Source organism: Podarcis gaigeae (genome assembly GCF_964106915.1).
Source record: "Podarcis gaigeae genome assembly, chromosome: 5".
In the NCBI taxonomy this organism is placed as follows: domain Eukaryota; kingdom Metazoa; phylum Chordata; class Lepidosauria; order Squamata; family Lacertidae; genus Podarcis; species Podarcis gaigeae.
In genome coordinates, this window is record NC_139681.1 from 50,847,462 (window position 1) to 50,869,796 (window position 22,335).

The window sequence follows — 22,335 nt, forward strand, 5'->3', positions numbered from 1 at the left end:
ATAAGCTAAGGACTAATAATAACAAGCACATCCTACAGTACCAGGCAGAAGACTGTAATTAGATTAACTAAACTTGTCTGCCTGCCTCCTGCTCAAGGAAACTGCACCAGAATCAGACACCTGCTGCCTCTGGCTATGTAGCCTCTCACGCTGGGTTAGGGATAACAGCCCTGCTTGTCCTACAGGACCTGGCCTTGAATCCCTGTGGGGATGCTCCTGTGAATCCCTGAAGTGATGATCCAAAGAAGAAAATCCCTTTGGCATTGCCTCTTTGGCATTGACCTCACTGTACACAGCTAGGTCTGCTTTATAGTTCAGTAAAGGTTTTGGCCCACACACATATTAGCTGCACTTAGTAATCAGATAACAATCCTCAGCAATCAGCAAACACCTCACTCTAACCTTCAAGCACACAAAGCAAACAGGCAAACAGGCAAAAAATTACACTGATGTGGTCAAAAAACATCCAGACCAGGCAGGGGCAGGATGGTGCCAAGCAGCCCCTCTGTAACAGTGAGTATCTCTGAAGAATAAAGCAGTAGCTACATTAAATTAGTGTATTTAAACTACAATTGTCATGAATTTGAAGTAGAAACTAACATTTAAGCAAAGAAGTATGTGATCAATAGTTTCCAACCACTGTTGAGTCTTATATTCATGTACTGGTGCTGAATTCTACACTAGGTTGGTCTAGACTCCATTTAGGATTCTAGAGTGACTTCCCACCCCCAGAAGACTCAGTTGACTGTCCCAGGTACAACCTCTGGCTTCTCCAGGCAGGCCTGGGAAAGGCTTCTTTCCCAGAGAGCTGCTGCCAGTCAGTGTAGACAATGCTAAGCTAAGTGGACCAATGGCCGGGCTTACTATAAAGGCAACTGCCTATGTTTAAAATCTATACTAACCTGTGAGGCCCTGGGCAAAGGAAAGGGACTACAGGGCAATTATCAGCTTTAAAAATGCAATTTGGGTATCATCTGAATTAATACGGTTGTTTTTAATCAAACACATAATGGACTTGGATGAAACTGCTTATCTCTGATATACACATATTGCTACTTTTAGAAGTGAGAATTTTCACTCAGAAACATAGGAGTATGTTTTAATCTGGCCAAGGGAATGGCGTGGAAGATTAAACTTGCATCTAATTAATCTTTACATGAATTTTAAAATAAGAAAGAAATTATATCTGTTCCATTTGTATTCTATCAGATTAATAATGCATGGAAAATGAGACTGGTAAAAATTATATATAATATATGTTAAGTGCTTTAATTATCTAGGAGCAGAAATAATGTAACATTACAGTCTTCAAAATAAAGCAGATTGTTAATTTTATGTTAAAAAAAAAAGATAAATTATGCAAAGTGTCTAGCATTACATTCATGACTGTCCCAGTACACACATAGTTGATTTCCATTTCTATATTATGTGACAAGAAAATATAACCATTAGGGGTAATCAATTGAAGTGACTCATGGGGCCTACACATTTTAATTCAGTGTTACAAAGAAGAAACACAGCCTTTAAACAATTCAATACTTCTTCCCATAATAAATTAATACAGAACTCTCTGTATTAAAGTTGTAATCAAATTCAAACATATTTGAAATATCGATAATGCAGGCAGTTGAAAGAAACAAAATAGGATGTCATGAGTAAAGATGTGTGCTTAAGCAAAATTGGCCCAGGGGAACTGGTCTACATTGGTGTTCTTTTCACTTCAGAAACCAAGCCCTAAGACAACCCCAGCCTCTCTCACCACCAAAGGAACACAAGTGAACAGCAAAGAACCCGCACAAGCAACACTGACACCAAACTCTACATATAGTAAGTAAAATAGAAACACCCATCTTTTCCCCCCTCCACCTCTTTCCCCCTTTTCTTCCTAATGTCTCAACAAATGAAACGGATTTGTAAAAATGTTACATGGGGGGGGGGGGGAATACGAGAGAGAGACATTGCACACACTTTTGTAAATCAACAAAATCAGAAAGAAAAGAAAGAAAGAAAGAAACCAAGTCTACAAACCAACACTGAAGTACATAGCAGGAAACTTTTAAGCAAACAGCAATTTAAGGAAAGGCTTTCTTCCTGTCATATTTCTTCAGCTCAGTCTAATAAAGTCCTGCTAACGAGGCTGTGACAAATGTAATAAACCTATTATATATATTTTTGTAAGTCACTGTGAGTTGCCTGTGGCAAAAAAGTACTAATAAGTTTAATAATATAATCTGAAACTTCATATCAGGACCCACTTTATGTGTTTTCAAAAACATCTGGGTATATGCTGATTTCAAATATCAAAGAACTATTAGAAAAGACTGGGTCACTAACAGTAGGCACATTTTCCTACTCCCCAATATAAACAATAACTTTTGCTAAGAAAATTCAATAGGATTGTGAGAATGTCAAACGTGGAGATTTTCCAGATCCTGCAGTGCTCTTTGTAAGAACATACAAAGAGCACTGCAGGATTAGGCCATAGGTCCGTCTAGTCCAGATGCCTATGGGAAGCTTGCAAACAGAACATGAGGCTAACAGTTCTCTCCCAATAGTGGAGGTAGCATATAAATATTGTGGCTACTAGCATCATAAATTTAAAGCCATCCAAGTTGGTAGCCATCACTACATCTTGTGGGAGTAAATTCTACACTTTAACTATGTGCTCTGTGTGATGAATTACATTATTTAGTCTACTGTGAATCTTCCAGCATTCACGTTATTGGAAGACCCCAACTTCCAGTATTATTGGGGGGGAATTTCTCTCTATCCACTTCTTTGACCCTTTGACTCTATCCACCCTTTCCACTCTACAACATGCATTCTGGAGACAACCAGAACTGCTTGTGGAGACTAGTGATCTGATATAGGTCTAGCAGCACTTAATGTGTTTAGGCACAATAATTTTTCCCAGAATATTGATAGCAATGTATATCTCACTGAAAGCAATGCATATCTGATAAGATGGCATTCACACTCAGATGCTCATTCCAGCATGAATTTTGAGGTGCATATCCAATTTGCACCTGTTGCCCCTGATCCAGCTGTTAACAGAAACACAGAAGCTTGCTTATATAGATGGATCTCTTTAGATTGGAGCACACATTTGCTATATTGTTCCTATTCCTTTCAACTTCTCAGCTGGTATTTTCTATAGCCTATATCGTTTCAGAAACCTCCCTTTCCTCCCATTTGTTACTAATCTCATCCATGTGGTTACATTCCCATATTCCTGAAATCCACCTCAATGGGGGGGCCCTCAAAAATCTACTTTTAGCTATTTGTCTTTAAGATTACCACATATTATGACATCTTTCTTTGTGTCCAAGAAAAAACTACATAGCATGTAAAGTACTATATTACTGAGAATTACTATATTACTGAGAAAACTCTAATGCTTTCATATAATTAAACTGTATATTTTCAACATCATTATGATATTAATTTTTTATTTATTTATTTTCATACATTTATATTCCACATGTCTTCTGTCATAGAACCTCAAGTGGCATTCATGTGGTTTCTAGGCAGTCACCAGAACTAGACCTGCTTAGCTTCAGCAAGGTGGTATGAGTTATAAGTCAGACCATACCTGGGACATGCATTCTAACATGCAGGTCAGTTACATCTGGGTATAACAGTAGTTAACGAGTATTTCATTCAGACTTCAGGAACTATTTCTGGGAGAACCAATTACACAGAAAACTCTTTGTCTAATCAACTTCAGACACATTAGAACGATGCAGCATGCAAGAAAGACACACCCACTGGTCAATGCTGACAGAAATACCTTTATTTATGGAACTGGTAAGTGGTAAAGAAGGGATATATTTAAGGAAAAGACCTGCCAGGACTGGAACCCAAAGTGAAAATAACAGAATTTGGAGAAGGTGTGGACTTTATAATGTATTGAATTTTTGGTGTTATCCACAGGTTTTTGTGGTTGGTGTTATTTCCACTTTAACAGCACAATAGCAATAGTTCAAACAGCAGACATTACTAAACAGTTGTAAACAGTTGCATCCTATTTATATAACTGAATAAAGGAGAGACTTGAATTCCTGTTGTTATAAGCCTGAAGCAACAACAAATTTGTTTTGCTTCCACAAACATTCCATATTTGTATCTATCTCAATGCTGTTGTGATAAAAATGTGGACTGTCCTATTGTAGCAAAAATGTCTTAAAACTAATTTTAACATAGCATAACACATTTTTAAAATGAGATAATGTAAAATAATATTAACAATGCTTTACACATTAAGCCTAGAATTCTTACATTTCAAACACTGACTCTTACATATAATACTTACCTATGTCATAGGCGAGGAAATCAGCAGAAAAGCACTTTGCTCCATTACTTAATGAAGTATCATTATGGGTGTTTCCACCAAAAATTAACATAACTCCACTGATCAAGACAGCTGAATGGAGATATCTTGCAAAACCACTCTCTTTCAGAATTGTCCTATTGTGCGGGTGGAGGAGAGAATATATATGTAAGGACGTATATATGGATTTAAGAAAAAAATTAGAATGGTTTCATTTAGTCCATTTCCAGAGAAGGAACATGGCAGACTGAACCTCTTTTGTTGGCAGGCTGCCAACAGAGATAATTATGTGGTTATTAATGATAGCCAGACATAAATCTTGGCTAGCAAATTCACTCTGGAGATAAGAGTGAACAGAGGATTAACCTCTGATGCTCTGAAAAAGCTGTTTTCTATGTTGGGAGACCCCAAGCTCTCAATTCCTAGGGGGTGAGCACAGGGCTTTTTTTTCTAGAAAAATAGGTGTCAGTAAGGGAAATTCTTACAATAAGTGCCACAATTTTAAACAATAACAATAAAGAGGTAGTGGTACTGCGGACCCTTGAGTACCTCCTGAATAAGAAAAAGCAACCTATGAGCAGAGGAATCAACACCTTGCCCAAAAGCCATGTAAGAGCCCTGAGGGGCATGGTGTCCCTTTCTCAATTTGGTTATAACAGGAATTATCCTTTGCTATTTCCTAACATGAAAAATCAAATAATGTTACATTCATTTTCAACTTGAAAAAAAGAATCATACCACGTCCTGCTGTTTACTTCGTATCTGTAAAGATCGTCAACCAATCCATATTTATTACCAGGCAAAGCTTTGTATCCACCATGAACATAAACTGACTTTGTTGTCTCATCATAGACACTGGTATGGCCATATCCACCTTGTACAATTGCACCTTTTGTTTCAGGAACAAGCCAAGAATTTGACCCTTGGAAAGAAAAATAATATAGCAAAAGAAAAAGGGAAATAAATCAAATACAATGTTACTCTCACACCATAGAGTTCTTTCATCAAGTAATTAATTTAGAATAATTATGAAACTTGATGCCAAACCCTGTCTACATTACTTTATCCAAGTACTTCAGATATATAAAAATTGATCTTAATGCATTTAAAACATTAATTCATATTAACTATCAAATTTATTTAGCAATTAAAGCAGCATGTGCCCTCCTCAACTTCTACCTTTACCAGGTACTGTCTTCACCAGGTACTATGTGTAAGAAGAGAGTTCTCTACATATGAAAGATGGACAAAACTTATTAGGTCCTTGGCATTAGTACTGTTTAGAATAAATAGCTAGAATGCAGAGGATTCTCCATTAGGCTGCAATAACAGAAGAGGAATCACAAAATTGTAGAATTGAATTGTCCTTTGTAATTGTCCTTTGTAAACATGCATTGGCTTATATGGGCTTTGTACAGGTGAGTACTTACAGTGATATACAGTGGTACCTCAGGTTACATATGCTTTAGGTTACAGACTCCACTAACCCAGAAATAGTACCTCAGGTTAAGAACTTTGCTTCAGGATAAGAACAGCGCAGTGGCAGCAGGAGGCCCCATTAGCTAATATTGTGCTTCAGGTTAAGAACAGTTTCAGGTTAAGAACAGACCTCCGGAACGAATTAAGTTCTTAACCCGAGGTACCATTGTATCTTAGATTCTTTTTCTATATGATATATTATATTAACTTAAACATTGACCAAATTGTCCTGTTATATAAAAGTAAAGAATTGGTCATTCTCTGCACTATTTTAAAGCAAATGTAAGTATATTCACAATTTTGTACTGATTTCCAGAAGCAGTGTTTTTGGTGGCCCCATTATTTCCTTGGCCTTCCCAGCTTTACTGGAACAAGAGTTGCATTTAAAGAAAACAATGGTTCCATTTCAGTGTTAATATTTGCATCCCCACATTTTCTTCCAAAAGAAAGCTCGAAGTCATCTAGCAAAAACATACAAAACCTATACAGTAATATAAAAAGAGCAATTCAACACATTTCACAATCCAACTAATACTGTGTCGCGAGAGCTGCAAAATTGATTATATGCCCTCACCTCGGACACCGATTCTGGGCAAGAGGAACAAGGACAGCAGTTGCAGATCTCAGAATACACTGAGGTGGCTGTTGAAGGTACAGTGTACAGAACAATTCCTGCCACTCCCCAGAAGAGGAAGAGAAGTGTGGTGGCAGCAGGTGACTCTCTACTGAGGGGGCAAAGGCAATAGTATACAGAGGTAACAGATTGTCCTGGGAGGTGTGCTACCTTCCAGGTGCAACGAGGCTGGTTATGTTTTCCTTTTCTTTGATAGGGTTCCTTCTTCACACTAGCATTAGCATATCTTTGCATATTGTTTGCGTTTCTAATCAAAAGCTAAAATGTGCATATCAGCGGGCTGATAATCTTTTAATAGGGAGTTTTATAAGCTGCAGTGATGCTGTCAGAAGTAAACACTACTTATTCCAAGGTAACTATCAATACAGTTACAGTCATGAGATCCTAATAAAGTGAGCGTGATAGTGGGTGGTGGGTGTAATAATAGATCAATACAGCTGCCTACATATTTGGACTCTCCTTGCAACATGGATAAGGATTTTCCTTGGGAGATGGCTATTGCGGCTGTCATCATGAGCTCCTGCACTTCAATTTTTATCAATACACCAGTGGGAACACAGTATCATGAGTACGCATACAGCAACAATGCAAGTTGGAAGATAACACTCAGGAAAGAGGGCATTTGTTTTCTGAACACATGCCAAAAAAGCTCATAATTACCAAGCTGAGTCTGAATCAAGCCAAACGGAGTTTGCCTAGTTTGGATCTCTAGAGTAGAGACAAATATTTTCATATGACCAGTAATTTTCATTTTGAGACATCACATAGTATTTTACTTGATCACATTAGTCACTGATGTCTCCACAGATAAACAAGCCAGAACACCTAACCAGCCCAAGAACCAACTCAGCATAGCTCTAACTCGGTCTCCTGTCTAAACCCGGAATACACACAATGAGATACATAAAAACAGACCAGTATTTTTAAAATGTTTTAAATTGTGTAGCCTTCAATGTGGGGTTTCTCAGGGTTCAATTTTATCCCCTATGCTGTTTAACATCATGAAACCACTAAGTAGGGTCATCCAGAGTTTTGGAGTACGTTGTCAGCAATATGCTGATGATATGCAGCTCTACTCCTCCTTTACATCTACAGGTTTGGCAGTGGATGAGCCAGACTGTGATATTGCCTCAGTAATGACTGGATGAGAGCCAATAAACTGAGGCTCATTCCAGATAAGTCTGAGGCATTGTTAGTGGGCAGTTCCCTAGACTGGATGGATGGGAGGTTGCCTGCTCTTGGTGTGGTTACACTTCCTCTGAAGGAGCAGGTACACAGCTTAGAGGTACTTCTGGATCCCTTAATGTCACTTGAGGCTCAGGTGGCATCGCTGGTGTGGAGTGCTTTCCATGAGCTTCAACCGGTGACCCAGCTACATCCCTATCTGGACCAGGAAAGCTTTACTTCTGTTGTCTATGCTTTGGTAATTACTGCAATGTAATTATATATGTGGCTGCCTCTGAAGACGGTTTGGAAACTTTATTTTATGGGGAAAAAATCAGTGGATGAACAAAAACAAAAAGGTGGTTAAAACTGTAATACAATATAATGAATGTATATAAGTAATGGTATTATTCCAATGAATATATAATTATTAAGAAGTCACAATAGTTTCTATAAATGTATTCCAAATATCACGCACAATCTGCGTCTAAAAGCAATCTATTCATATGTTGCAAGAGTTGTCATATCTTCTATCCACTTATTCCAGTGAATCAATATCAGTATTTTTGCAGAAGTAAGGGCATGAAGTGTCCATCTACATTGACCAGCTGTCAAACTCCATATAATTGATATGTGGCTTAGGATAATATTATCATCTGACTTTTTTAAAAAAGCTCCCAATTATGTATTTTGTGTTGTTGTTTTGTATTTTTATGTTGTGAACCACTCTGTGATGTTCAGATGAAGTATTTATTATAGATTTCTGAAGCAACAAAATTGGCATTAGTTTCCTTAACACAGTATCCTAACATTTGAATCACAGAAAGGTAAGTTACAGTACTTGCCAACTAAATCTAATTTTAAGCATATTGGGTGGAACTGCCCTATAATAACTCTAGGAGAAAAATTTTATTTGCAGTGCTAATAACTGTCAGGAACATCCTACACACGAGTAGGAACCCAATAGAGACACATGCCCGACTGGCATGTTCTCTCCCTCCTGGTCGTTCGTTCGGGAGCTTCAAAAGCTTTCTCTAGCCCAGACATCACAGCGACTGATACCAAGAGGCATCAGCACACTTTAGGATTCTGCAGAGTGTCGGCAGTTCGCGTGACAGACTCAGCAGCATAGCATTTTGGCTAAACTACTTTATTTACATATAATACACTCGGAGCACTCTGACTCAGCTCCTCCTTTCTCATCAGGCAGCAAAGAGAAAGAACAAAGGATAATAGTCCTACATCATGGAACACAGTAATATAAACATCCTGTCTCCATCACTTCGCACTATATGGAATGAAAACATACACCATCATGTGATAAAACAATCCCATGACTGCAAGCACGGGGCAAGAATCCTAACAATATCATCACATTTCTCTACATACATCCTATTGATTGGTTTTAAAGTAAAGCAGGTAGATTCTAGACCTAAAGAAATGGTTTAGAACATTTTAAAGGAAAGCAGGTAGATTCTGGACCTAAAGAACTGGTTTAGAACAGGCATCCCCAACCTGCAGCCCTCCAGATGTTTTGGCCTACGACTCCCATGATCCCTAGCTAACAGGACCAGCGGTCAGGGATGATAGGAATTGTAGTCCAAAACATCTGGAGGGCCAAAGGTTGGAGATACCTGGTTTAGAATTTACTGACTGCAATGAGGATTTTGTTTGCTAGAAGTAGAAGGTACAATGTTGCACCCTTTCTGAAGGAATGGCTACATAAAGATAAGAGATAATGAAATAAACTGAATATGTATACTTAAGAGAAGAAAACTATCTATGTATGTATGTATCTTCAAATGTATGGGGCCCTTTACTAACCCTGAAGAGGGATGTAATTTGAACACTGATAGAAATAAGAGCTTTTCCTTGTTACTCACTCTTTTCCAGATTTAAGTTTTTGGTCAAAGTAGGTGGGCAAAACTATATATCTATTCCATTAGAAGCTCTCATATTCTTTATTTAAGAACACTATATTGCATGACTATAACGTTCTATAGAATATAATGTTCATTAGAAGAAATCTAATGATGTAGTGGTTTATGTTTCTTATATCGGGGGGGGGGGATATCCACTTGAATTTTGTCTATACCATGATATGGTGCCTTTCAGTATGTACTTCATTTCTTAAAATATTTTAAAAGAAATTATACTGCACATTTAAAGGTTTGGACAGTTTTCCAAAAGTTATACAAACCTGCAGGACTTTGTCGGGAAGTGCTTAACTAAAGCATTATTGTTAAGATAATTGGGTTTGTCAAGTGCAAAAGAAAAGGTCATGTGCTGCCCCATTCCTAATCATCTCTGTCAAACAACATCAGGCATTACATATCCAGCATTTCCCCTGCCATTTCCATGAGTCTAAAACTGGTCTCAACTGTGGTTAAATGTTTACATTTATTAAAACTAACTCATAACCATTGTTTGGCTCATTTTGAGTTTTAGTCTAGTGTGACAAGAAAAGGAGCAAATGTTTTAGAAGTATAGTTCAGCAACATCAAAACTCTTGATAGAAAGTTTAGCCTGCTTAGAAAGTAGACCAGTTTAGGTCAAAGCCAAGTAATACCAATGTCATATGCACATATAACCTATGGATAGCCAAGAAGAACTCACAAAAGCCACCATAAGAACAGAAGCAACTAAACAGGCCTGATCAGTAGACAAACACCAATGTAAGCATCAGTACTTATCAATCTGGATTCAGTCACCTGTTTATTTTTCCTTCCTGTCAGTTTTTCCCCCTTCCCAAGTCCTTATTTAAAAATATAATTTAAAAAGAGAATAATCAGAGTAAGGTTTCAGCTTTGTACCTAAATATTAGCAGCAATGTGGCCTGACAGGTCTCACAAGTGAAGTGTTCCCAAAGTTGCAACACAACCACAGAGAAGCCTCTGATCTGGGAATGCCCTTCGTAACAGGAAAGAACTGATGCTAAGGCATTCTGAGTAGATCAATAAGCAGGGATAGGGAACTTGTGACCCTTCAGGTGCCACTCATTTGCTCTATCCAGCATGGTCAGTGGTTAGAGATAATGTGGCTTTCGATTCACCATCCCCATCATAAAGGAGTATCATTCACAACTATATGTGTGCTTTAAACATTGTCTCAGAGTTCATGTAAATGATATTGGTGTCTATATGAACACTTATTTCTTCCTTATTGTGTGGATCCTCTTCTCTATTGATATACTTAGACTAACAAATAGCTATTGGAAGCATCTCAATTTCCTCCAAGTTGCTTCTGCCCTCACCAGGTAAAAGCTAAAAAGCTATTATATTTGAAACAGAAATTAAAAATTGAGAAGAGGTTGATAAACGTTTCAGCAGGAGTTTCTGCTACTTGGAAGTCTAGAATTGTGTTTATGTTTTTGAGGTGTTATCATCACCTCTGGGTCTGATACTAGAGCAAAGGAGCTTCCATTTGCCCTTTCATTCTGTTATGAGAATTATGGCTTTGGTGGGGAATCTATAAATCTCAGGAGGGGAATTGTGTGGATGGTTTTACTAACTTGAACCATAAAGCTTTTCTGGGCTAGTCCACAGGGAAATTTATTTTGCTTTAGGTTAGCAATACCTCATAAACTCTCTAAGAATCTCAATGTGAGTCTCAAGGAGAATATTATTGCTTTGCTTTAGCTAAAGCAAGACAGTGCTTTTGTATCTTGGAAAATTTCTGAATAAAGCCTCTACTGGACTGACTTGTTTGAATTTGTAGCAGACTGGCGTCTGCATTCAGAGCCAATTGAAGCGTCTTTTTAAAAAACTATCCAAAAAAACCTAAGAGCATTTTTGGCTCTAAGCAGATACTCCTCACCACCCACCTCTTGCAGGAGAGTAATGTATGCTGCTTCTGCCCTCCCACTGAGATTTTGCCAAAATGCTCTAGGGGAAAATATCTAAGGGAAATGTAATGATAATTAGACTTTGAAGTTCATTTTGGCACATTCTCCTTCCGAACACTCTCCCCCAATGTATTTTACACAGTAGTGGAAAGAACAAGTCAAGGTGAAAATTCTATCATAAAGCCCTCTTTTTGGATAGGCAATTTCAAAATGAAGGATCACCAGTATGTTTTTTAAGCTGTGAAGAACCATTGTGCAATCCTCACTACTGGAATCCATTTTCACATATGTGAGGTATGAGTAGATAGTAGCTACACACAAAATCAAGTCTAGCAATTATCAACAAATGGAGGTATAGTTTAAGAAGTGTAAAATGTCTCAGGTAACAGTTCATGAAAGAACTCTCTCAAGTGAACAAGATATAGTATGTATATGGACCAGGAAATGTGCAAAATTCCCTCTTAATGGAAGAATTATGTGCATGTTCTCCAGGAGTCTGCGAATATGCACAGTAGCTGGTTGTTAGGCACATTAACTGCTTTGTGATGATACTCATTGGCACAGAGTGGCACCCACTTTTTCTTGCTGCCTTTGGGAGCCACTTTGTGCTGGCATCATGGCATCAATGGCACTTTTATCAAGCTATAAATATCAGAACTTTTTTTTTTTAACCCACTTCCTATGGACCTCAGCAGACATGTTCAGTGAACCTTTGCATTTTGCCTCTGTAGGATTTCTATCTGTGGGGAAGAATGGGTTTTGACCTCACCACATGTGTGCACTGCGTCTAGATTTGCCATAGGAACACAGGAAACCACCTTATTCAGAGTCAGACCAATGGTTCACCTAGCTCACTATAGTCTACACTGACTGGTAGGCGTTATTAAGCATTTCAGGCTGAAAGGCTTTCCCAGGTCTGCCTGAAGATGCCAGGGACTGAACTTGCTCTACAACTGAGCAACCATTCACTCCTACAGAAGAAGTAAAGAGGTACATCCAGTAGTACCAAGGGATATGGGGCAGGATTGTCCCTGTCAGCTGTGCCCCAGATTCAATTTCCTGGACATAGGAATGTAACACAAATAAAGTAGGAGCAGAGATAAAAATGAACATATTTCCTTTCAAGGATTTATTTTTCTAAACAGGACCAAACTGTGCTTTTACAGTAACTATATCTATCAGAATTCAGATTTTCCTGATCTGTTTTCTGTGTTGCAGAATTCCAAAAAAAGCAGGTTGTATTGAGTTAAGAGTCACCATCTGGAATTTTATAGTTTAAAAATGATCCTACAGCTGCAGCCCTCTAGATAAATGCTGCCTGGGAATTCACAAAAGTTTACTACAAAATGTATTCAGCTTTAGTGGAAATAAGGTTTGGAGGTGAAATGAAACAGGAGGATTATCAACTTCAGAAAATGAACTACATAGTATAGACCAGATCCTACAAACTAAAGCTTTATAAAATGAATCCATGCTTACATAAATACCCAGTGGCATTTGTAATGAAATAATTCCTGGCTACAATGCTTGTAACAGCAAAATGTGCCCTCCATTATAAATTTCTCATTAATATTTGATGTAGACAATCTATTATCATTATATAGAAACACAGAATGTTGAGATTAATCCTGAATCATAACAATAGCTAACAGTACAAAATGCATTTTGCCACCACACAAAGCTTAAAGCCATGAACTAAAGTTTATTAAAATCTGCTCTGGAGTAGAATCTGTTTTACTAATCCTCTACTAATATATTTTTAACATTTTAAAGGAAGTCATAAAATGGAAACAAGTCCTAAACACCTTCCCCAGCAATAAAATATTCAATGAACAGTGAAATTTTCATTTTAGTTTCTAAGTGAAGCAGAAGCCCTCTCTGTAATCTAGCTAACCATATATCTTACATACATTGGAGTCTGGAATTCCTCCAAGTACTTAGTACTCAGAAATATAAATTTCCACAATGCTGACTATTAATGAGCAATGCAGTGTCACAATAAGAAGTTATTATGACATGTTTCTCATTTTGCTTCATCATGTGTATTACAATGTCTACATAGTAAACTATACAAAGTATATTTTTGTTTCTGACTTTGTATAAGAGCTCAACTCCTGTCTGGCTTGTAGAGACCGTAGGGAATTGATGGCTCCAGTATTAGTTGTCAAGTCTTTCTTCAGGTGCAGAATTTCAGTAGAGATTAAAAGAAGCTAATGTTAGCTCTATGCTCATGAAAACAATATTTGATGTTAATAGCATGAGAAACTCTACAGCTATGTTCCAGCTCCATTTTAAACAAAGCCAGTGCAGCAGAGCTAGGAGGCTAGTATAAATCCATATACTATTGGAGTGGTATTCAACTAACTTAATCAGAGTAGAACTATTGAAATTAATAGACCTAACTTAGTCATGTTCAGTGATTTCAATGGGTCTACTCTGAGAATATGAATATGAATATGAGTGTGTGTGTGATTTCTATATCTATATCACTTCTGAACCCTTCCATCTACTCTGTCTCTTTGGACTCCCTAGTCCTAGCTTAGGTAGACATAAATTTATTCTCCCTCCCCCCCATAACTCTGTAGCAGAAAGTCACCCAATGACATTAATGGTAAAATAGATTCAGCACAGAGAAAATAAAGCCCTTCTTCACAAAATGAATAACTAAATATTGTAATTCATTGCTGCAATGGCTGCATCCACACAATCAAATCCTAGCTGAATAAGCCAGGATCTGCAAAAGTTGCATATACCTATAGAAAATATTTGCTGCCACTTTATTTTAAACCTTTTACGTGAGCAGAAAAACAGGCCAGGAAGCCACGGCTTACCACGGCTTCCTCTTATATGTGTACCAGAAACTACAGTTTGTGGCTTCCACACAAGTCAGGATTTTGAAATCAATTTCTGAACTCTGGATTGTTTGGAAATCATTAACCATGGTACCCAGGTCACATAAAATGGGAAGCTATAGTTAACTGCACATTTCTAGTTTATCATACCACTTCACAGAAGCAAAACAGCAACTAAGGGGTTGCATGCACATGCGCTGTAATATCTGCTTCTGAGGACCTACTTGCTGGTGAAAGCTATTAGCTAGCTGGCGGGCACAAGGGAGAGAGGCTTTTTTGGCAGTTGGGATCTGACAACCTCCTGCAAGCTTTTAACTGGACATTAAAAGCCTACTATTTACTCATGCCTTCCCATCATGTTAATCAAACTGCATTATTCTATTTTGTTATTTTATGGGATGGGCTGCGTTGTTTTAATACTTATTGCTGGCAGTTTTTATTTAGTTACCATATTATGGTTGTGGTTTTAAGTTTTTTGTTTTATATATTGTTATAAATTTGTTTTCCAAGCACCTTATAAGTTATCCTTAAAAGGTAGGGTACACATTCATTAAATAAATAAAACACCGTATTTTTCGCTCCATAAGACGCACCTGACCATAAGACACACCTAGTTTTTAGAGGAGGAAAGCAAGAAAAAAAATATTCTGCGCAGAGCATGTAAGCGGCTCTCGCTTTTCTTCCTTTAAACCCTTCCATCCCTCCTCCCGCTTCGATGAGAAGCCAGCAGAGCAAGCTGCGTAGCTCTCGCTGAAGCCAGCAGAGCAAGAGCGATAGCTGTGCAGCGCCTCTTCTTCTGCTGGCTTCCTAGCAAAGCGCGATGAGGGACGAAAGGGAGCCCTTACAAGGGAGCACTGAGCAGAGCCTGGCAGCGGCTCTTGCTGGCTTTTCTGGGAGGTGGGGGAAGGGACAGAGAGCAGCCCGCCAGTCCCTTCTCCCTCCTCGGGGAAAAGCCAGCAAGAGCAGTAGAGCCTCCCGCCTGCATTCGCATCTGGGTTGCATACAGGCTCTGCTCAGCCCTCCCTTTAAAGAGCCATGCAGAGTGTGTGTGCGGCTCTTGCTGGCTTTTCCCCAGGAGGGAGAAGAGCAGCCTGTCAGTCCCTTCTCCCTCCTCGGGGAAAAGCCAGCAAGAGCCGCACACATGCTCCGCGCAGCTCTTTAAACTGAGCGCTGAGCAGAGCCTCACGCTCCATAAGACGCACACACATTTCCCCTTACTTTTTAGGAGGGAAGAAATGTGTCTTATGGAGCGGAAAATGCGGTAACTGTCCTGGTTTATTAAGCCAGAATTTGATTGTGTGATCTGGGCCACTGTGTCATGATGGACCCAGTTTAGGCAGCTTTAAAGTAGGATTGGGCAAATTAATTGATTGCTAAATTGAGCCAATATTACTTTGAAACATCACATAAATCAAATTACAATTGAAAATTTGATACTTCACAGTAATCTTGTATACTTAATGGACTAAAAAGTTTTTGATTGCCTGTTTCTGAGCCCAATTCCTTCTCCCTACCCATAGTCAAATGCCTGAGATGCTACAATGTTTATGAATGTTAGAAATACTATACAGTTACTTTTAAAGATTACTACAGTCCTGACTTAGTTTAATGAACCACTTATGGCTCACTAGTATAAAGAACGCAACCAGCAATTAAAGATCATTAAAGAGCATAGTGGTGTTTTTTTAAAAAAAGATTAATATATCTGAACGTTAAAAAGTATACTTCTTCACATCCTAGTTACTGTTTAGTGAATGTGACATCATTAATTAATTGCTATTTTTTCATGTTGCAACTACAAAACAATGCCCTTTTAACACATTCAAAGTAGGAGAAAAAATGTGCAAAAAGATACTTTCAGCTGTTGAACATTATTTTTCTTTATACGCTACTCAATAGTGAAAAGGGTGGTGCAGGAGTGCATCCTGCTGGACTTTAGTAAAACTGCAATTAAAAATTACAGATAAATTTTTATTTCTTTAAAGTAGTGCAGATAATAACCCCAAAGTCTAATATGCAAGAGCATTAAAATCAAACATGGTAAATCCTGAACTAAATTGTTTTCAGAAGACAAGTGAGGCAGGAACCAAGTCTTACCCTCTTATCAAACCTGATGTTTTCTGCAATGGATCTGGAAACTTCAATAACAGCACCTGACCCTTTAGTCAGCTGCCAAAATCCAATTTTAAGGTCTTTTAATGTTTGAGAGAAGGTTTTGCTTCAGGAGAAGTAAATGTCAGATGTGCTGGGCACATGACTCAGAGAGAAGGTGTAAATTTGGGGTTATTAATGGTTGCTTTAATGGAATGAACTTTTAAGATAGGTGAGCTAATATTAGAAACTAGATCCCATTGGCCAGATACAATGGAGGGTAGTGTTCAAGCGGGGCTATTTCCTTCTAATGTTCCTTCTTTGGACATTTCCCAAGAAATGTAACTTTTTCCAGTTTTCACTATCTTTCCCCATTTCTTGGTGATCCACAAAACCTCTGTATGAGAATCTTCCTCACTTCAAATAAAAAATTACATCCTCTTCACAGTTTTTTTTAAAAAACATTTGTATCTCTATCAGCACATCAGATAAAACATACTTCTGATAAAGGGTCAGCTCATGCATATCTCAATAAGGATTCATGTAATTTTAAAATCTCTCTCTCTCTGGTTGTTTTTTTTAAATAATATTTATTAAAAATCTCTCTCTCTCTGTTGTCCCCTATTTGCATCAGAATGCCTTGGATCTATTAATATGAACACACTGAAAAGGAAAAAAACTTACTGATATAGTACTCTTGCACGCTGCTCGTGTAACCATATATGACAGAGTAACCAAAAACCACGACCATGACAACATCCCTGCTATCCAACTCCACTATGTGTGCAGAATGACCCTCGACTGCATATTGCTGGCCATGAACAAGTACTGCTGGAATTCTGGTACTCCACGTCTGACTGGGTATGTTGAAAATCCATAATTCATCAGTGACATTACCAGTATTTGTTTCAATTTTGCCTCCATACATGTAAATGTCATCCTGTTTGGAAGGGGGAGGGAGAGAGAAAACAAAATGAAATTAATACAAATGTCAAAAAGTACAAAGCAAAAACCAGCAAAACACTAAAATTGTGATAATGTTATGCTATGGAAATGACACTGGCTTCTAAATTACACTTGATTTATAATACATGTAAATCAGCTCTTACACGCAATGGACATAGTTCAGTGTTTACCCTTCAGAACCACAGGGTATCTACTGGTTTCTAGTTTCATTATTCATTTTATTATTATTCCAAGTTTAGAATAAACTGCACTCATCTTATCCCTCCCTATTCTCTCTCAGTACATCAACAGATACACAGTGAGAAAAACAGCCCCCCTAAAATAACATGATGCCTCAGAATAAAGCTTCAGCTGCAAACCCCACCATGAGGTAGGCCTTCATCTCTATTCACATTGGCATTCCTCTGTTACCTTCTTGCCCTTTGAACTATTGTCTTTTCCCATACATTTTGTTGTTTGTTGGGAACAGTTCACAATACCCATGCCACAATCTATTCCCTATTCCCATATGCTTCCGTCCTTTATGAAATATTGTTCCTAAACAATTCCCTCAAAATATATCTAAATTAAAATGCTTCAAAGCTGAGATTAGTCTTGTGGTTAAGTAATCTCCCAGTTAATAGCAACTGAATGTTGGAATGAGTTTTGCTTGCAGCAGTAGGTGAGAAGCAGATTGTCCCCAACCAGTGTTGCCTGCATCAGCTGATAGGGGAACTTGATTACATATCTCCTCATTAAGAGAAAAACATGTAGAATTCATTTATACTGCATTCCAATATAACAAACATTTAAGTTGCAATCATATAGCCATTTACTTGGGAATATGTCACACTGAACACACTTCTTCCAAATTAAAAGTATTTACTATCTAATGGTATAATAATGTAATACTGTAATGTACACTTATGATATAACAGTTTAGGTAGAAAAGCAGTCTTCAAAACAAAGGAATATAGCTCTGCTACAATCCTATGCCTGCTTACCTGGGAGTACACTCCACTGAACTCAGTGAAACTATTTCTGAGTAGACGTTTGAAAAAATATATAAAGGAATGTGAGGACACCTTGCTCTTTTAACTTAACTTCATAGAACTGTAGAGTTGGAAGGGACCCCAAGTGCCACCTAATCAAAACCCAACTTGCCCTACATCTTTGACAATACTGTTTGTTTATTTAGACCATTCTATACTGCTTAAAGGTGAGGCTCCAATACTTTGATCACCTCATGAGAAGAGAAGACTCCCTGGAAAAGACCCCGATGCTGGGAAAGATTGAGGGCACAAGGAGAAGGGAACGACAGAGGACGAGATGTTTGGACAGTGTTCTCGAAGCTACCAGCATGAGTTTGACAAAACTGTGGGAGGCAGTGGAAGACAGAAGTGCCTAGCGTGCTCTTGTCCATGGGGTCATGAAGAGTCGGACACAACTAAACGACTAAACAACAACATACAGTGGTACCTCGGGTTACATACGCTTCAGGTTACAGATGCTTCAGGTTACAGACTCCGCTAACGCAGAAATGGTACCTCGGGTTAAGAACTTTGTTTCAGGATGAGAGCAGAAATTGTGCTCCAGTGGCATGGCGGCAGGTGGAGGCCCCATTAGCTAAAGTGGTGCTTCAGGTTAAGAACAGTTTTAGGTTAAGAACGGACCTCCGGAACGAATTAAGTACTTAACCCGAGGTACCACTCTACTGCTTAAAACATGAAAGTATCTCTAGGGGGTGTACAGAAAACTGAAACAATAATAAGTAACTTAAACAACAAATTATTTAAAATGTACATTGTTACATATATGAGACCTGTGGGTATATGGCTGTATATAAATTCAATAAAAATTTAAAAAAGAACATTACATAGATACAAATTGCTAACAAATATAGACCAAGATCAATTCCTACTTATTCTGACACAGCTCCCCCTCTCAGCCTCCCAGTTCACCCAGAGCCCAAACAAACTCATAATACCCCCACAATATCTCACAACCAGGTTCCTAGAAACTCCTGACAGCATCCTAGTCTCTCACTGTAGGCTTGTTTATATGAGCAGGCAGCAAGGTGGATGGAGTTTCCTTAGGCTGCTGCAAACTATGTCTCATTCGACAGTTAGCTATGCTACACACCCCAGTTCTAGTCTATAGCAAGTTTGGTTTGGCAAGTTTCCTGGAGGGTCCTAAGGATGGCAGATAGGACATCCCTCCACTCACAGATCTTCATCTGGCCTCTGCATATCACTCCTCCTCCAGCTGCTTACTAAGGAAAGATGAGTGAGTGTTACATTATTATCTGACTGTGGGGGGGGGGGGGGAAAGTTGCTCAATATACTGAGAAGCCTTTCTACATGGCAAGCTAATGACTATGCTTGAAACAAAATGTATACAGCTGTACTGTCTCTGAAAGACTTGATTCATTCTCCTATCTTCATTGCTCTTTGATTCTTGTCAATCAGCAGGTGGGCAGGAGAGACTGAGCAGTGGGTGAGATGGGAAAGGACCTGGAGAAAGGCTAGTGTGCTTGGATGAGGAGGCCCTGTGAGCTGTATCTAACCTGTAACTGGAGTTTTCCCACCCCACCTCTTCCCTAGAAGTTTGCAGCTGGTGTGTAAATGCAAAACTATCAAAGTTTGCCTAGAAAAGCACTGTGGGGAGGAGATCCAATCTTGTATGGTGCTTGTGGCAGTGTAGCTTTGCCACAAACAGTTCGTGCAGGGAACATACACTCAAGCAGGAAGAGAAAGTAGAAAGGAAAAAGACTGAGAGGATGGATAAGAAAGCCAGAGACTAAGTTTGTGTTAATGGTTAATAGAGATTGTGTTAATGGTGATTGGGGAGGGGATGAACATGGGGGAAGGGGATTTTCACACAGTCCATTGGAGGGGAGAGTTACTGTGCATGTAGGTGAGCTACTTATCAGTCCAAAACCATTTTTATTTGTAAGTCTCCAGAAAAAAATGCAGTGCCTTTTAAATGCTTGAAGTTGGCCTAATTTTGTTCAGTGTTTAATCAAAAATGTCCCAAACTTTCCATAGCACAGACATAGGTATCTAATTAAATTGAAAGTTAACCAAGCCCAATCAGATGAATTGGTACAAAGTTGAGAAACGGGGCTCTCCTGATTTTCATTGTGTAATACAAATGGTCACTTTTGAATTTGCTTGAGTCACTGTCTTATAAAATTCAATTCCATTTAATGTAACTGAATTACATTTTTTTAAAATTGGAGGTGACATTGGCTAAATCCAAGTCTTCACTTCCTCACAGTTCTCATCCTTACGACCTCTAGAAAAAGGCTTGGAAACACTCCATGTTTCTGAGTGCTACAAGAACCCATTGTGCAAACACAAAAAAGACAAGCCAATTTTGAGGTGAACTTGCCCATTATTGATGGGCAGTCATGAATTAACCACATCACCTTGGGCCATTGCAGCAATTGTTATTAACTTTTAATTACTGCTATTCATACTGTATATCCAAATCTCAGCATGACTTAATTGTTCCTTTAATTACCAAGAGAGGTCATAAGTGCTTATCAATTGCTCTTTTACATTTCCTCCCAAAGCTGCAAACTGTAGAAGGGTACTGTACTACAGAACAACAATGTCACATTTATGAGCTACGGATCTGAAAGAGCAAGGAAGAGACCTGCATGAAGTGACTCGGCCTAGGCTCTTCCTGTCAAGTGTCTGAAATTAAACTTTTCTATCTCCACACAATCATTCATGTCTACCAACCCTGAATGTATTTCCAGGGCCAGATCCATCAAAAATCTGTCTCTTCCTAATAGATGGATAGAAATGATAATTTAACCAGCTATGTTTACCTTGTCGAAATACTGGATTACAGTAAAAAGGCATGCCTTGAAGAATTTGCCTTTCACTGCAAATAAAAGATGTAGGCGATTCCAGTGATGAAGACTGTACAAACCTATGAGCTTCCTGACTTACTGCCTACAGTATTTCATCATTCCTTGCCTGAGCACTTCCTTCCTATAATCCATGTATATAGCCTCTACTGGCCACAGGCCCATATTCTGCTTTGCCACTCTCTTATTTTAATTCATGGTGCCTGCACCACCTGCTGTTTTCTCAGCTACCCTGTTTCTCAGCCTTCCTATTACTCTTGTCACATTGTTTAGCAATTCTGACTCTAAGCAGGCCTGAGTCTACTCCTGCCTCTCACTGAAGCCAAGCCCATTCAACTTTTGTCCTGTAAAGTTTTCCATGACCATCCTGGCACCGTTTCATTAACCACTTCTTTTCTCACCTACGTTTCCATCAGGAGCGTGGCTTTTAAGTATGCTGCCTGCTTTGAGTAAAGGGCAGAACTCAGAGCAGAACATTTCCACTTCAGTTATAGACACAATAATCAGGTACAGATTTAAATAGTTTCCTTTTATTATAGACACAACTGCCACATGAATATCATGTCTGGATTACAAGCACTTCAGAATACACACACACACAGAGAGAGAGAGAGGGGGAGAGAGAGAGAGAGAGAGAGAGAGAGAGAGAGAGAGAGAGAGAAGTGACTGGCCTAAAACTCCAAAAATGATATTAAACCAGGAGCCATCTAATAAATATTCCTACCTCTGCATGTCTTGCTTTCCTTAAACAAAATGAAAGACAGGGAGTGGGGGTGGGGATGGGGAGATGAGTTTCACAGAATGTCAGCGACTCTCAGAATCATTGTGTGGAAACTGCACAGAGACACCAAATTAATACAGGGAGACAAACTTATCAATTGGATAATTTTCTCTTCCTTCCACTGTGCTCAATAGACCTTGTACTGATGAATAGCAAAGGAATGAAATTAATACCCTGAGTCTCAAAGCACCATACAGGCAAGTTTTATTGAAATAAATGTTGTTTTTGCTGTGACAGTAGTTTTAGGATCACAGTCTAAAACGTTTTTAAACGAACTGTCACTTAAGATGATCAGTTATTCCTGCATAACATTACAACCTAAACTACAACAATGA

The 22,335-nt window shown here is 38.5% G+C and overlaps 1 protein-coding gene across 3 annotated transcripts in view; it reads right to left on the minus strand.

The window, feature by feature from the left end:
* ATRNL1 (attractin like 1) overlaps positions 1-22,335 on the minus strand; it is a 502,266-nt gene that overhangs the window by 412,105 nt on the left and 67,826 nt on the right. For all 3 annotated transcript variants that reach the window (XM_083741181.1, XM_083741182.1, XM_083741183.1), the window contains exons 8-10: positions 17,079-17,334; positions 5,069-5,252; positions 4,313-4,467 (exon numbers count right to left, since the gene is read on the minus strand). In XM_083741181.1, the coding sequence (XP_083597307.1) occupies positions 4,313-4,467; positions 5,069-5,252; positions 17,079-17,334 (595 nt within the window). The remainder of the gene's footprint in view (positions 1-4,312; positions 4,468-5,068; positions 5,253-17,078; positions 17,335-22,335) is intronic.